Consider the following 14,230-nt stretch of genomic DNA (forward strand, 5'->3'; position numbering starts at 1 on the left):
GCACACATATATCTTGGAGTGGCACGGGTTTTCCTTATTCAGCAATTACTTATTGTGTGCTTTGTGCTAGACACGTGTGCTGGGATAAAACACCCCTGCCCCTAAATTTCTTGCACTTTAAAGTGAAGAAGCAAGCCACCAGTTACAGTAGAAGTTAGTATACCAGGTGACACATTGCTGAAAGCAGTCTAAAATGTTAGGAATCTTTTGGAAAGCAGTTTGGAAATCAGTATAGCAGAACCTTAAAAGTGTTCATTTGCTTTGATCTCAAACTCATTCTTATTGATTTATTGCAAGAAAATTACTCTTACATGTAAGGAAAAGGCTTCATGCCTAAAAATAGGTATTTTGTTATATAATATTGAAAAGTTGGAAAGAATTTAAATGTAAAGGAATGATTACATGAACCGAGAAACCTGCTCAGTGGAATATTTTGTAGACCATTAAAAAAATCAAGGTTATGAATCCCCTGATTATATAAAAATGATTGATTCAATGTTAAATGGAAAAAAAAAAGTTGAACATAAAATTATTACTACAGTATGATGGGAGCTTTGTTCCAGAAAAAATCAGACGAGCCAATGAATAGAAGGGGAAGGAGAGCAGATGAAGGAAAATTTCTCCAAAACCTGATTATTAGTCTTATTGAAGTAACAGAATGTCAAGCAATTTTACTTTCTAATTTTTTGGTTCCATATTTTTTTTAAGGAGCATGAATTCCTTTGTAAGAGGAAGGTACACTTTTTCATGAAAATTTAACATTATGTCCTAATTCCCTCCACTAGGGGGAGAAACTATTTCATGTAATTACATGATAGACTCTATATTTAGAGCTAGCTGAGAAGGGAGTATTTCAGTCTACTTTCTCTAACTGTGGCGCTAGTTTCTTGTTTGCTTATTTGTTTAGAATTTCTGTGAAATAAGTTTTAAATATTAAAACCATTATATAAGTAAGTGGAGGAATTCTGCAATGTTTTTCCTTCATCCCTATTAAAGAATTTGAAGTTCGGCTATTTTTTATTTTTTAAACCTGTGTTCTGAATATAAAAATATATGTTCATTGAGCAAATTTTTTTAAATGATGAAAAATTTATTGAAGAAAATAAAAGCCATCTCTGCAAGTACATCCATCTAATCTACCCTTTTGTCTTAAAAAGGTATCAAAAATAGGGGTGCCTGGGTGGCTCAGTCAGTTGAGCATCCAGCTCTTGATTTTGGCTCAGGTTATGATCTCACGGTCCGTCGGTTGGAGCCCCGCATTGGGCTGTCTGCTCTTAGCACAGAGCCCACTTCAGATCCTCTGTCTCCCTCGCTCTCTGCCCCTCTCCCCCCAAAAATAAATAAACATTTAAAATAAATAAGTAAATAAATAAATAAAGCTGAAATCAAGATGTCAGTCATACATCAGATAGACCCCAGTCACTTTTAATTAGCCACCTGATTAGGTCACATCCACCAAAAGTAATCTCTTAATATCAATTAAAGATCAACCGATTTGAGGAACCTTAATTCCATTTGCAAAATCACTTTGCTGCAGCACCTAGGTTAGCATTTGATTGACTAACTGGGAGGATTGTGTAGTTCAGCAGGTAGGAAGCTGAGGGGCATAGAATTCTGCCAACCACAAGTAGTGTCCCTCAACGCAAGGACCTGACTGTTTTGTTCCTGGAAACCAAAAGGGAGTTTACCAAGTGCGTTCTATCTTATTGACACTAGCGAATGGGAAGATCACCACCTCTCTGAACAGGCATGGCACCCAGCCTCCTCAATTCATAACGTGGCTCTATAGCATAATTAGTGACGTGATCTGAGGTGTCCTACGCTACTTGTCTCTGTCTCAGTGTTTTCAAAGTGTTTACTTTTTTTTTTTAATTTTTTAAATGTTTATTTATTTTTGAGAGAGAGACAGAGGACGAGTGCGGGAGGAGCAGAGTGAGAGGGAGACAGGAATCTGAAGCAGGCTTCAGGCTCCATGCTGTCAGCAGAGAGCCCAACGTGGGGCTCGAACTCACAAACCATGAGATCATGACCTGTGCTGAAGTCAGACGCTTAACTGACTGAGCCACCCAGGTGTCCCCAAAGTGTTTACTTTTTTAAAAATGCATTTGAATCTGCCATTACGTAATTCAGTTGGGTTAGCCATGTTACTGAGGTTCTCTCTTATAAAGGAACCCATAAATAAAAGTAGAATTTTCCTTTCTTCACCTAAGCTTTTTATATATGACTTACTACAGTATACACATATGCCTTTTATGGTGAACTGCCACAAATTTATTTTGGAAAGCATGGGACTCAAAGTCTTTTTTTTTTTTTTAATTTTTTTTTTTCAACATTTATTTATTTTTGGGACAGAGAGAGACAGAGCATGAACGGGGGAGGGACAGAGAGAGAGGGAGACACAGAATCGGAAACAGGCTCCAGGCTCTGAGCCATCAGCCCAGAGCCTGACGCGGGGCTCGAACTCACGGACCACGAGATCGTGACCTGGCTGAAGTCGGACGCTTAACCGACTGCGCCACCCAGGCGCCCCTCAAAGTCTTTTTTAATGATTATTATTTTGAGAGAGAGAGCGAGTCGAGTAGAGGCAGAGAGAGAGAGGGAGAGAGAATCCCAAGCAGGTACCACACTTGTCAGCACAGCACAGCACAGCCCAGCACGGGGCTCCATCTCGTGAACCGTGAGATCATGACCTGAGCCGAAATCAAGAGTTGGACACTTAACCGACTGAGCCACCCAGGTGCCCCTCAAGTAAATTTTTAATAGCTAATTTGATATATTTTGGTAATTAATTTCACTAGCATGGGATGATATCATAAGTAATAGACTATAATCCTAAAGTCTTGAGGTCACTTCTGGCTCTGTGCCTAAATCCTTGTTGAGACCTATAACTGGAAAGGCTTTTGGATCTCATACTCTGAATCGTTTATAATATTTACTCTATTTCCTCTCACTAGGAAAAACTGGAGGGGTGCCTAAAGCAGTTAAAGGAGGAAAGAGTAATAAGACTGAAGGCCGATAAACGAGTCAGTGAGGTAAACAAGTTTTTTCTCATACTTTTGAGAGTGTTTTTGTTTTATTTTGATTTGATTTTAAGCCATGCACATGCAGTTTTTAAACTTTAAAACTGTAATATGTTGCAAACTGTTGTACTGTATGAATCTTTGTGTTATATTTAGTGGTTATATGATCTCTATTCCAGAAAACATGTTTTTAAAATGGAAAAATCTTAGGGTTTGTTTGTTTTTCTTTTTTTTTTTTTTTTGGTGTGTGTGTACTTTTATGTGACCTTAGCTTATTTTCTGTTCCTGATGCTTCAATTAAAGCACTTACGCTTATACTGTGTTTACAGTAACATAGAAGACATGATGAGACTTTACTATCCGTGAATTAGAAAAGTGAATAATTTAAATAAGTATAACATATTGGAAAACTGCTAAGAATGCAATGAAAGATAAAAATATATATTCTGAGAATTTCATTGGCCTAATGTTCATGGAAGCAGGGCATAAGCTAAAAAGTTGTATGTAAATATATTTTATTATCATAAGGTGAGTTTAGGGAGGAATTTTTGCAAGTGCATACGTTGGATTGAAAGACATTTACTCATTCAGTAAATGTTGAGCACCTGTTAAGGTAAAAGGCAAATCATGAACAAAAGGGCCTTTCTGAGAAATACTAGAGTTAGGCTCATACATGATTTTAGATGAATAGATATTGAGGGGGCGGGGATGTCCAAAGGAGGAAACATCGTCAAGAAGCCAAGAAGAATATTGGTCATTGTACAGTTAATAAGTTGGGTATGATTTAGGACTTTTAAACCTAGGCATTTAATATCTTTCCCAGTAAAGTTAATCCTTAACGTCCAGCATAGTTGGAATATGCTTTGCTCAAGTCAGACTATATTTCACTTTCTAATTTAAAGGGAGCCATTAAGCAGCTAATTTTCTAATGTAAAATGAGGGTCTGTTATGAATGTAACCAGTTAGAAAAGTGATCTTTTCAAAGATCATTAATAAAACAGAACTTTGGTTTATTTATATACCATCTAAGTGTTATATAGGAAACTTCGTTGGATGTCTCTGGACTTTATTATCTGATGTGGTCTCTGTCTTTACTGGTGGAAAGTTAGGTTAATGACAAATTAATTATGTTTGAAGTGTTTAACTCTTTTCTTTTGATGGCAGTGAGAGAAAATCATGTCAGACATTTTGTTCTTCTTTTATAGCTGGAACATGAAAATGCCCAGTTAAGAAATATAAATTGCTCTTTGTCTGAAGCCCTTCATGCACAGTCATTGACAAACATGATCCTGGATGACGAAGGTGTTTTGGGCAGCATTGAGAATTCTTTTCAGAAGTTCCATGCTTTCTTGGATCTCCTTAAAGATGCTGGGTTAGTTCATTTCTTTCGCATCATTCTCTTTGCAGCTGTAACAGTGGTTTGCTGAAGAACGTGAGCCATTTTCATTGCTTCTATAGTTTTACTTAGGGTGTAACTATAATATAGAGGGTTGTTGTTGTTGTTGTTGTTGTTGTTTTAATGAGGAATTACATGTTAAAAGAAATGCAAAATAGTAAACTTCGGTAGAGGAGAAAGCCCAGTATGAAGGAGTAACCTATAAATAATTTGTAAGTATTGTCTTGAGTAAAGACTAAATTGAAGGTAATTTAACTTGAAAATATTCCAGAATGCATTGAAATTTCCCTCCATGTTATTCATTTTCCTTGTAAAATACGTTTGAATTAAAGCAATTTTTGTCCTACATATAATAATTATCATTAATCCGCAGGGTGGATATAGATCAGTCGTTTTCAACCAGGAACGATTTTGCTAAAAGAAGTTGTTGAAAGAGAGAATTGGAGATTGAAATTGATGGAGTGATGTTTTGTAGGTGAAGGGGTTGGTGTCAGGAAGGAAGGAAAAAACACGTGTTTGGAGGAGAGATGGTAAAGAAGTGGGGGAGAGGTGAGGGGCGATGCACTAGGTGCATGCTAGAAGCTGAAGCGTTGCAGTGGAGCAGTAAATCAGGTGGTGGGCCAGACGTTGAGGGAAGAAGGAGTGTTCAAGGATTGCATGATCTATTGTGGTCCCAGAGCATGAGTCTGGAAGGGCTGAGAATTTGGGAGAGAATAGGGGCTTGTATGTGGAGTAGGATATTGGCTTTTAAGATTTTAGAAGTATTTCATGAGTGGGGCGCCTGGGTGGCTCAGTTGGTTAAGCATCCGCCTTTGGCTCAGGTCATGATCTCACAAGTCATGAGTTCGAGCCTCCCATCAGAGCCTGCTTGAGATCCTCTACCTCTCTTCTCTCTCACTGCTCCTCCCCAGCTTGCACCTCTCTGTCTTTCAAAAATAAATTGAAGAAGAGAGATACACAGCATGAGCAGGGGAGGGGCAGAGAGAGAGTGGAAGACACAGAATCCAAAGCAGGCTCCAGGCTCTGAGCTGTCAGCACAGACCTTGACATGGGGCTCGAAGTCACAAACTGCGAGATCATGACCTGAGCTGAAGTTGGATGCTCTACTGACTGAGCCACCCAGGCACCCTGAAAAACAATTTTTAAGAAGTATTTCATGATTCTAGGTATGGGGAAATCTAAGCTGCTCATACACAGTTATAACAGTCTTTGTTTTTTTCTCCTTTCCTCCTTTTGTCCAGGCTTGGTCAGCTTGCCACAATGGCTGGTATAGATCAGTCAGATTTTCATTTGCTGGGTCGTCCCCAGATGAATTCTACTATTAGTAGCCTGCCTAGAGAAGAAAAGAAGGCACTTGAAGATGAAAAACCAGAATCAAAGCAGAACTCCATAGGACAGATGCAGAACATCCAAGTGAGTGGACGGAACAGAATTTAATGATCCTAAGAGTGATGAGCAAAAGGGAATTACAGAGTCAGAGAGAAAATGATGACGATCTGTCTCTAATAATTCACACGCTTGGGAGCCTCTTTGGGGTCCTTTCCCAATCTGAAATTAGTAAGTTTGTGCCCATTTCATAATATCATATAGTTGTAAATGAGAAAATTGGGAGGCCTTTTGAAAATTTATGATGTAAAGCAAACTATTCTCAGTGAAGAAAGAAATGAAACATTAGAGAAAATATTCCAAATTTTAAATTGTGTAAATGTCTATTCTATTCATATTTCATCTAGGTTTCTATTTGTATGCAGTCAGCTTACAATGAAGGAACTCTAATGAAGGTACAAGTACTGATATAGATAATTTTCTTAAATAAGTAATCCAGACATAACTAATAGACTAGGTATTAGAGTTAACCTCCCAGTTATGGGAACCAGAGAGGGGAACCCGTCTGCTTTCCCTCTGGCCTTCCCTTCCCTTTATCTCCCATATCGGCCAACCTCAGACAGTCTTGGGACCTGGTAACTTGAGAACATAGTCTTATCACAGATTGGATACTGCTTACATGTTCCTGGAGGATAGAGAAGAAATTAATTTTCTTAGGGATTAAGGCTTTATTTTTTTTTAATGTTTGTTTATTTTTGAGACAGAGACAGACAGACAGTACGAGCTGGGGAGGAGCAGAGAGAGAGGGAGATACAGAATCCGAAGCAGACTCCAGGCTCAGCTGTCAGCACAGAGCTCGACGCCAGGCTTGAACCCATGAACCGTGAGATCATGACCTGAGCTGAAGTCGGACACTTAACCAGCTGAGCCACCCAGGCTCCCCTGTTATTTTTAATGAGGGAAAGGGAAGTGGGTAATAATTACCCCAAACCACGAAGTCTGAAAATGTAGTAGATGTTGCCTTGGATATAGCTAAGTTAAGTTAGGAATCACCTGGCGAGATACAATTAGAAAAAAAACGGATCTAAAATCTTCTAATTAATCAATTGACTGTCTTAATAAGATCACAGAGTAACATTAAAGTCATGGACTCTACTTTTTAATGGTTGGCTTTTTCATCACTGAATTTTTGTTTTGTCTTCTTTTGTTTTCCCTCCAGTTTCAGAAAATTACAAGTGATGCCAGAATTCCTTTGCCTCTCGACTCCTTCCATGTCCCTGTCTCCACGCAGGAGCCCTTAGAAACTTCGAGAGACAACCTGGGAGCCCCAGTCAGTGAGCAGTGGCAGGAGTCTTTCAAAGAATTCATTGCTAGAACATGTTCTCCATCAGCAGATGTGATATCTGGCACTGGAAGCCAAAGAAAAGACGACGAATTATCTAGAAATAGCAGATCTTCTTCAGAGAAATTGACCAAAACAGGTGAATATGCCAACAAACACTCTGCTAAAAAACAGTCCAGAAACGACCTGCATTCCTGCTCTGACTCACCTGTAAATCAGAAAAGTCACAGAATTGGGCAGAATGGTTCTTTGGTTAACGAACCAATTAAAAGTGAGTCTTTGAAAAACCCCATTTCTGTCAAGAAAGAAAGTAAAATCGTGACTCTTTCATCGAGGAGAGCTAAAAGTAAACTCAATCTGTTAGAACACTCTGAAAGTGATACTCTTGGATCTGATTTTGAAATTCAAGAAAGCATCCATACTGTATCACACCTGACATAGGTCTAAATCTTTTGAAATTATGTTTTGCGTCCTAATTTTAATAAATTTCTTATATTTTCATTGTGGCATATGGTGTCTTAAAATATAGTACTGGAAGACATTAGACAAAGATTCATCTAGTCTTTTTATTGTAATGAAACTTTTGGTGTATGTTTTTGACATTCTACACCATTCATTCACTAGGTATGTCCTGAGGGCCTAACATGTGCTATACCATCCTGGGTGCTGTTGCTTTCAGCAGTGAACAAAACAAAACCTGTACCTTCATGGAACTAATATTCTGTGGAGGGAGGAAAAAATAAATGAAGCAGGGCAAAGCGCTAGAAAGGAATGAGGTAATAAGTGGGATAGTTTTAACATTTGGTCAAATGTGGAAATACTAGCAATCCCTTGGCCAGAAGTCGGTGCTGTGTCCTAAATCATAATAACCAAAATGGCAAATATTGACCAAGGTTCTTAGCCGTATTTATAGATTACAGCAACCATATAAATAGAAGGTAGGGCACCATTTTATGGGTGAGGAGTCGGATAAGGTGAGTTGCCCAAAATTACAGAGCTTTAAGTAAGTGGTTGAGCTGGGATTTGAACCAGAACCTGTGCTCTTAATCTCTTTGTTGTCCTGTTACCTTGTTAAGAGAGGAAGGGCTTGAGGAGGCCATGGAGAGAAAAGCCAGCAAGCACTGGAAGTGCAGAGTGGGACCGTCAGAAAGTATAGCCGCCCCTCCACCATCTGGGTTGGGATTTTAAAGGCAGAATATGTGGGGCTCCCGGGTAGCTCAGTAGGTTAAGTGTACCACTTGGGCTCAGGTCATGATCTTGCAGTCTGTGAGTTCGAGCCCCACGTTGGGCTCTGTGCTGACAGCTGAGAGCCTGGAGCCTGCTTCGGATTCTGTGTCTCCCTCTCTCTCTGCCCTTCCCCCACTCATGCTCTGTCTCTCTTGCTTTCAAAAATAAATAAGAGAAAAAAATAATTTTTTTTAATAAATAAATAAAGGCAGAGTATGTAAGGGTAAATGAGCACATGCCTCTGGACTATATTCTGCCTCCCTGCTAAAACATGCATAGATAAGTCTTGAGTTCAACCAGACTGTGACTTGAGAGGTAAGATCAGAGAAAAGCTGGGGTATCGGGTCTCTTCTAGAAGGTCCTGCCTGATTGATACCCAGAGGACTACTATAGTCTTACTGAGTTCGTGAATCATGGAGTGAGTGCTATTGGAAGAAAACAATAAAGAGTTGTAGTCTTGGCCCTTAACTAACAGGAGAATGAAAGTAGTAGTAGACACACAAGAAGAGGACCTGTGACGGGAATGTAGCCCATGTTTGGGGAAGAAGAACTGGAAGGGTCATCTAAAGAGGTGATTACTAAGCTAAGTCTTGAAGGATTACTTGGAAACTGGTGAATAAGGTGAGGAAGGGAAAGGATACTCAAGGTGGAGGGAACAGCATAAGCAGAAGTGCGGAACCAGGAGCGTGAGAGTGGTATGTTGGGACGCCAGATAAAGATTTCAGAGTTAGTCAGAGTTAGTGGAATGTCATCAGGCAGTGGCAGCAAGGAGATCGCCTGCAGCCTTGCAAGCCATGTTGCATGGAGCTGGTTCTTTTTTCTCAGGAAATAGTGAGCTAGTAAAAGTGTTGAAGAATGGGGATGCCTGGGTGGCTCAGTCAGTTAAGCATCTGACTTTGGCTCAAGTCATGATCTCACAGTTCATGAATTCGAGCGCTACATCAGGCTCACTGCTTTCAGCACAGAGCCCACTTCAGATCCTCTGTCCTCCTCTGTCTATGCCCCTCTCCCATTTACTCTCTCTGTCTCAAAAATGAATAAAATATTTTTTAAAAATTTAAAAGCGTTGAAAAATGGAAATGACACATTGAGGGTTGCATGTTAGATCATGGATGTTCATTATGGAACCATCAGTTTGAAGAAGCATGGAGATCAGAGATGATGCCACACTCTTCTGAGGAGCATTATGTTTTTATTTTTAAATAAAAATTAAAGGGGCCCCTGGGTGGCTCAGTCAGTTGAGTGTCCAACTTCAGCTCAGGTCACGATTTCGCGGTTGGTGGTTTCGAGTCCTGCGTCAGGCTCTGAGCTGTCAGCACAGAAGCCTACTTTGGATTCTGTGTCTCCCTCTCTCTCTGCCCCTCCCCCATTCGTGTACTGTCTCACTGTCTCAAAAATAAATAAATGTAAAAAAAATTTTTTTTAATAAAAATTAAAAACTTCCTTGTCTTTACTAAAAGGGTTCCATGGACAAAAGTAAGATCAATTCTGGCCTTAAATAGAGTTAAGCAGGTTTCTTTACTGTATGATTTCTTGGGACTTGTGCAGGCTAATGGTCATTCTGGATTTCCAAGACAGGCATAGGGTACACATCCCTTTTCAAATATATTTGGTTATAGAATCCATTTTTAAAAGGAGTGTCTAATGGGGCGCCTGGGTGGCCCAGTCGGTTAAGCGTCTGACTCTTGATTTTGGCTCAGGTCATGATCTCATGGTTCGCGAGATTGAGGTCTGCACTGACAGCATGGAGCCTACTTGGGATTCTCTCTTTCTCTCCCTGTTGCTGCCCCCCCCCCCCAAATAAGTAAGCTTTAAAAAAAAAAAGAAAAAAAGGAGCGTCTAACAACCAATTCTACCAAACACCAGTTTGGGAACTTCTGAATTAGGCGAAAGCAAATGGAAAAATGGTCTGAAATAAGAATCTATGAAGGGAGGAAATAAATTGGAATTTTACTTAGGAAATAAAACAAGCAAGACTTGGTTGTGGGAGGTAACGAAGAAGTTACCTCCAGCAGAGGCCAGACTCCCATTTGTGTGACTGAGGTTGGGTGGTGGTGTCATTGAGGTTGGAAATAGGGGGTGAAGAACTGTACTGGGGAGAAGACTTTAGATTTGGATGTGTTCGGTTTTGAAGCGCCTGCAGAATTCAGGGGATGACCGGTAGATAACTGGACGTGTGTGTGAAGACCCGGAAAGAGACACATTTGGGTGTTGTCAGCACGTATGAGCAATAGTTAAAATCACGAGAACGGTTGAGGTCACACAGAACTGTGAGGACTGTCAGAAGTGTAAGTCCTAAGCAAAGACAGGATTTGGAGGACAGCGATCATCCTGTTTCGAGAAGGAGGAAGTAGGTAACAGTGTCACGCTGCAGGCAGTGTTAAGTGTCCACTGGATTTGGTGGCTAGGGCCCTGGTGACTTTAGCGAGAGCAATTCAGGGAAGTGGTAGGTGAAGCCAGATTAGACACGTTGAGGGGACAGGGCTGCCCTGAGGGGACAGTGAAGAGTGGGTATGGGCTCCTCCTCGAAGGAGTTTGGGTGAGAAGAGGAGGCAATGAGCTGAAAAAGAACTTTTTTAGAATGAGAGTGACTTAATTGTTTATAGGTTGAAAGGAAGGAACCGAAGAAAGGAGCTACCGAAGATGCCCAGTGAGCGGCTCACCTCGGGACCCCAGGAGGCGGGAGCGTGAGATGCGTTCATGCTCGTAGGACTGGAAGAAAGAGATGTGAGCAGGTGGGGCTGTAGATCGCTTGAATGCTCGGTGAATTTGCGGTGTGTCGCTTATATGCATACAGTGAAAATGATAATGTAGAGAATTGGGAACACATGAACATAGAGTGAGAAAACGGGTACAGTTCATACTGCAAAATACAGAAGAATAACTTGTACGCTTCAAGTGAGATCAATTCTGGCAGTTTTGGGGAATAGAGCATTGGGAGGAGGTAGAAGTTAAATGAGTTTATACTGATAGCCTCAGTTTTCTTTTACCACACGTTTTTAAAAGACATACGTGCCAGGGCACCTGGGTGGCTCAGTCGGTTGAGTGTCCAACTCTTGACTTTGGCTCAGGCCATGATCTCACGTTTTGTGAGATCAAGCCCCTCATCCAGCTCCTTGTTGACAGTGCAGAGCCTGCTTGGGATTCTCTCTGTCTCTCTCTCTGTCTCTCTGTCTCTGTCTCTCTCTCTCTCTCTCTCCCCCCCTCCCCCTCCCCTGCTCGTGCTGTCTCTCTCAAAAAAACAAAACAAAAAAACCACATGCATGCATACACATTACAGTTTTTAAATTCTTGCGTATTTTATGTGTTTTCTTAATAATTTGAAATGATTTCATTATGAATCATCAATATGGGGGCGCCTGGGTGGTTCCGTTGGTTGGGCATCTGACTTCGGCTCAGGTCATGGCCTCATGGTTTATGGGTTCGAGCCCCATGTAAGGTTCTGTACTGACCGCTCAGATTCTTCAGATGCTTCCGATTCTGTGTCTCCCTCTCTTTCTGCCCCTACCCTGCTCTATCTCTCAAGAATTAATAAACATTTTTTTAAAAATTAAAAATTAAAAAAAAATTTAAAAATCATCAATATGGATGTTTTGTTGTTTAATACTTTTTAGCACTTTGATGTTAGACTTCCAACACTGCACCTGAAGCAATGTCACTTCCTTGAAAAACAGTATTTTCATTTGGGTTAGAGAAAGTTACAAGCATGTTCCTTTACTGAGAAGCTACTGTGTACCTTTGCTGAGTGATTACCAGAGCATATGAAGTCTATGCAAAGAGGACTTTCTGAGGTTTTTTAAAACAGTGTCAGATGTGATACTGTAGCAAAGAGTTTGTCATCCTGCCCTAAGTCCACATAATTACTCTTGGTCAAAAATTACTATTGCATGCCTATCTGGTACTGTATCCAGGAATCCATCTAATTTCAAATGGATATTTACAGAATAATCCCTAATCTCAAGATTAGAACACTTGATTTTCAGAGGGTCAGCAAGAGAGGATTGATGATTAATTTTTTTTTTTTTAAGATTCTGGTTATAAACTACATGCTGGAGCTTATTTAACAGAGCTGACTGGACACATTCTTTGACTCTTCAGAATCTCACCAAGATGATTGGAGAAGTATTAAAACAAAAATAGATTAATAGCAGAGTTGGAAAACCAGAAAATGAACAATGTGGGATTTCTGGAAGATAAAAAACATATTATCGAAGGATCAGTTAGTTATTAAGAGCAGAACAGCTAAGCTTCCATTCCGTGCATCTTTGAAGCACCTCATTAGGGAGGTGACCACCAGGCTGAGGCTAAGAAAGCAGCTCTCTGAAGTGGCAGTTCTGGCCCAGGACACACTGAGATTGGAGAGGGTGTCGCCCAAGTGACTACGAGGAGGAACTGAAGATAAGCCGCCCACGCACTCTCTCTGGCTGTGGTGACCAGCCACTCCCTTTACGTCACCAGAGGCGCCTGTGATCAGAATCTGTGCTCACTGAAAGTGGCACAATTATTTGGTTTAGGAAAAGCACTTCAAGCTGTAAACCTTCGGTCCACACCTATAAATAACGCCAAGAATCATCAGACTTGAAGAACACCAGTAACATAAGAGGAGACTCCAAATTAAAACAAATTGACCTGTTAAAGTAGTTACTGGGAAAAACAGAAGAAACTTTAAAATGTGATTATGATCTTCAGAGAGTCCCAAGGATGTGGTATCCATACAGAGTAAGATGCTAGGAAAAAGAAGGCTTTCATTTCCGGAAATTAAAAATACGATTATGAAAATGCACTCAGAAGATGGACTAGATCACAGAATGGGTTCAGCTGAAGCTTAAATTCGTGAACTAGAAGCTTTGAGAGATTCCACTCATGCCCTGCAAAGGGATAAAAGATAAAAATTATGAAAGAAAAGTGAGAGCCCGCCACAAACAGGCATAGAGTAATTGCAGAAGCACACAGATACTTGTGGGATGAATGAGACACAGATTTTGGTATTAGGGTTCTCAGCAACAAAAAGACATTTTACTCTAAGAATTACCAAGCAAACGGAACAGTGAGTCCATGAAAGGTTTTAAATTAAAGAAACTGATGCTGGAACTGGAGAGTGTGATGCTAAGTGAAATAAGCCATACAGAGAAAGACAGATACCATATGTTTTCACTCTTATGCGGATTCTGAGAAACTTAACAGAAACCCATGGGGGAGGGGAAGGAAAAAAAAAAAAGAGGTTAGAGTGGGAGAGAGCCAAAGCATAAGAGACTCTTAAAAACTGAGAACAAACTGAGGGTTGATGGGGGGTGGGAGGGAGGGGAGGGCGGGTAATGGGTATTGAGGAGGGCACCTTTTGGTATGAGCACTGGGTGTTGTATGGATACTAATTTGACAATAAATTTCATATATTGAAAAAAAAAGAAAAAAAATAAAGAAACTGATGCTGCCATGTCACCTGCCAATTCCCCTTTATAATCATGAGATGCCGATAATCAGAAGTCTAAATGAATATTAATGCATATGGGAAAACAAAGTGAACTCCACCTCACCCTTGACCTGGAAGCCAGCTGATGAAGCATCACTATTTAGAATATTGCTGATTGCAGCCTAAGGAACCAGACTGATGCAGTCATGCGCACTGACTTAAAGCTTCTGCACATGGACCATTTCGTTAGCCAGAGAGTGTCACATGACCATGCCCAGGTTCAACAGGGTAGGACAGGGTGGACTTCCTGTGTGCCAAGACAAGGAGAGAGAGGCAAATACATGTCACTAATAGCTCCCAAGCTACCAGGAGTGGGAGATGGAATTTAAAAATCCACAAAAGTCAGGGAAGTTACATAGAAAACAAAAGGTAGTAAGTAAGACTAGATGCTTTTCTCACAGTAAATGTCGAGTAGGTTAAATTCTCAAATTCCTTAGGCTTGAGTAAAA

The 14,230-nt window shown here is 40.4% G+C and overlaps 1 protein-coding gene across 8 annotated transcripts in view; it reads left to right on the plus strand.

Moving 5' to 3' along the window:
• The window catches only part of CEP78 (centrosomal protein 78), a 34,651-nt gene extending 21,180 nt beyond the window's left edge, over positions 1-13,471 (plus strand). For 4 of the 8 annotated variants that reach the window (XM_045042790.1, XM_045042792.1, XM_045042795.1 and 1 more), the window contains 5 exons: positions 2,955-3,032; positions 4,226-4,392; positions 5,658-5,829; positions 6,150-6,197; positions 6,962-7,585. In XM_045042790.1, coding sequence (XP_044898725.1) covers positions 2,955-3,032; positions 4,226-4,392; positions 5,658-5,829; positions 6,150-6,197; positions 6,962-7,525 — 1,029 coding nt within the window. In that variant the 3' untranslated portion in view covers positions 7,526-7,585. Of the gene's footprint in view, positions 1-2,954; positions 3,033-4,225; positions 4,393-5,657; positions 5,830-6,149; positions 6,198-6,961; positions 7,586-10,917; positions 11,202-12,339 lie in introns of those variants that run through there. The other 4 variants (XM_045042793.1, XM_045042794.1, XR_006588614.1 and 1 more) reach the window with 3 other exon arrangements.
• The last annotated feature ends 759 nt before the right edge of the window (positions 13,472-14,230 follow it).

Source organism: Felis catus, chromosome D4 (genome assembly GCF_018350175.1).
Source record: "Felis catus isolate Fca126 chromosome D4, F.catus_Fca126_mat1.0, whole genome shotgun sequence".
Classification (NCBI taxonomy): Eukaryota; Metazoa; Chordata; class Mammalia; order Carnivora; family Felidae; genus Felis; species Felis catus.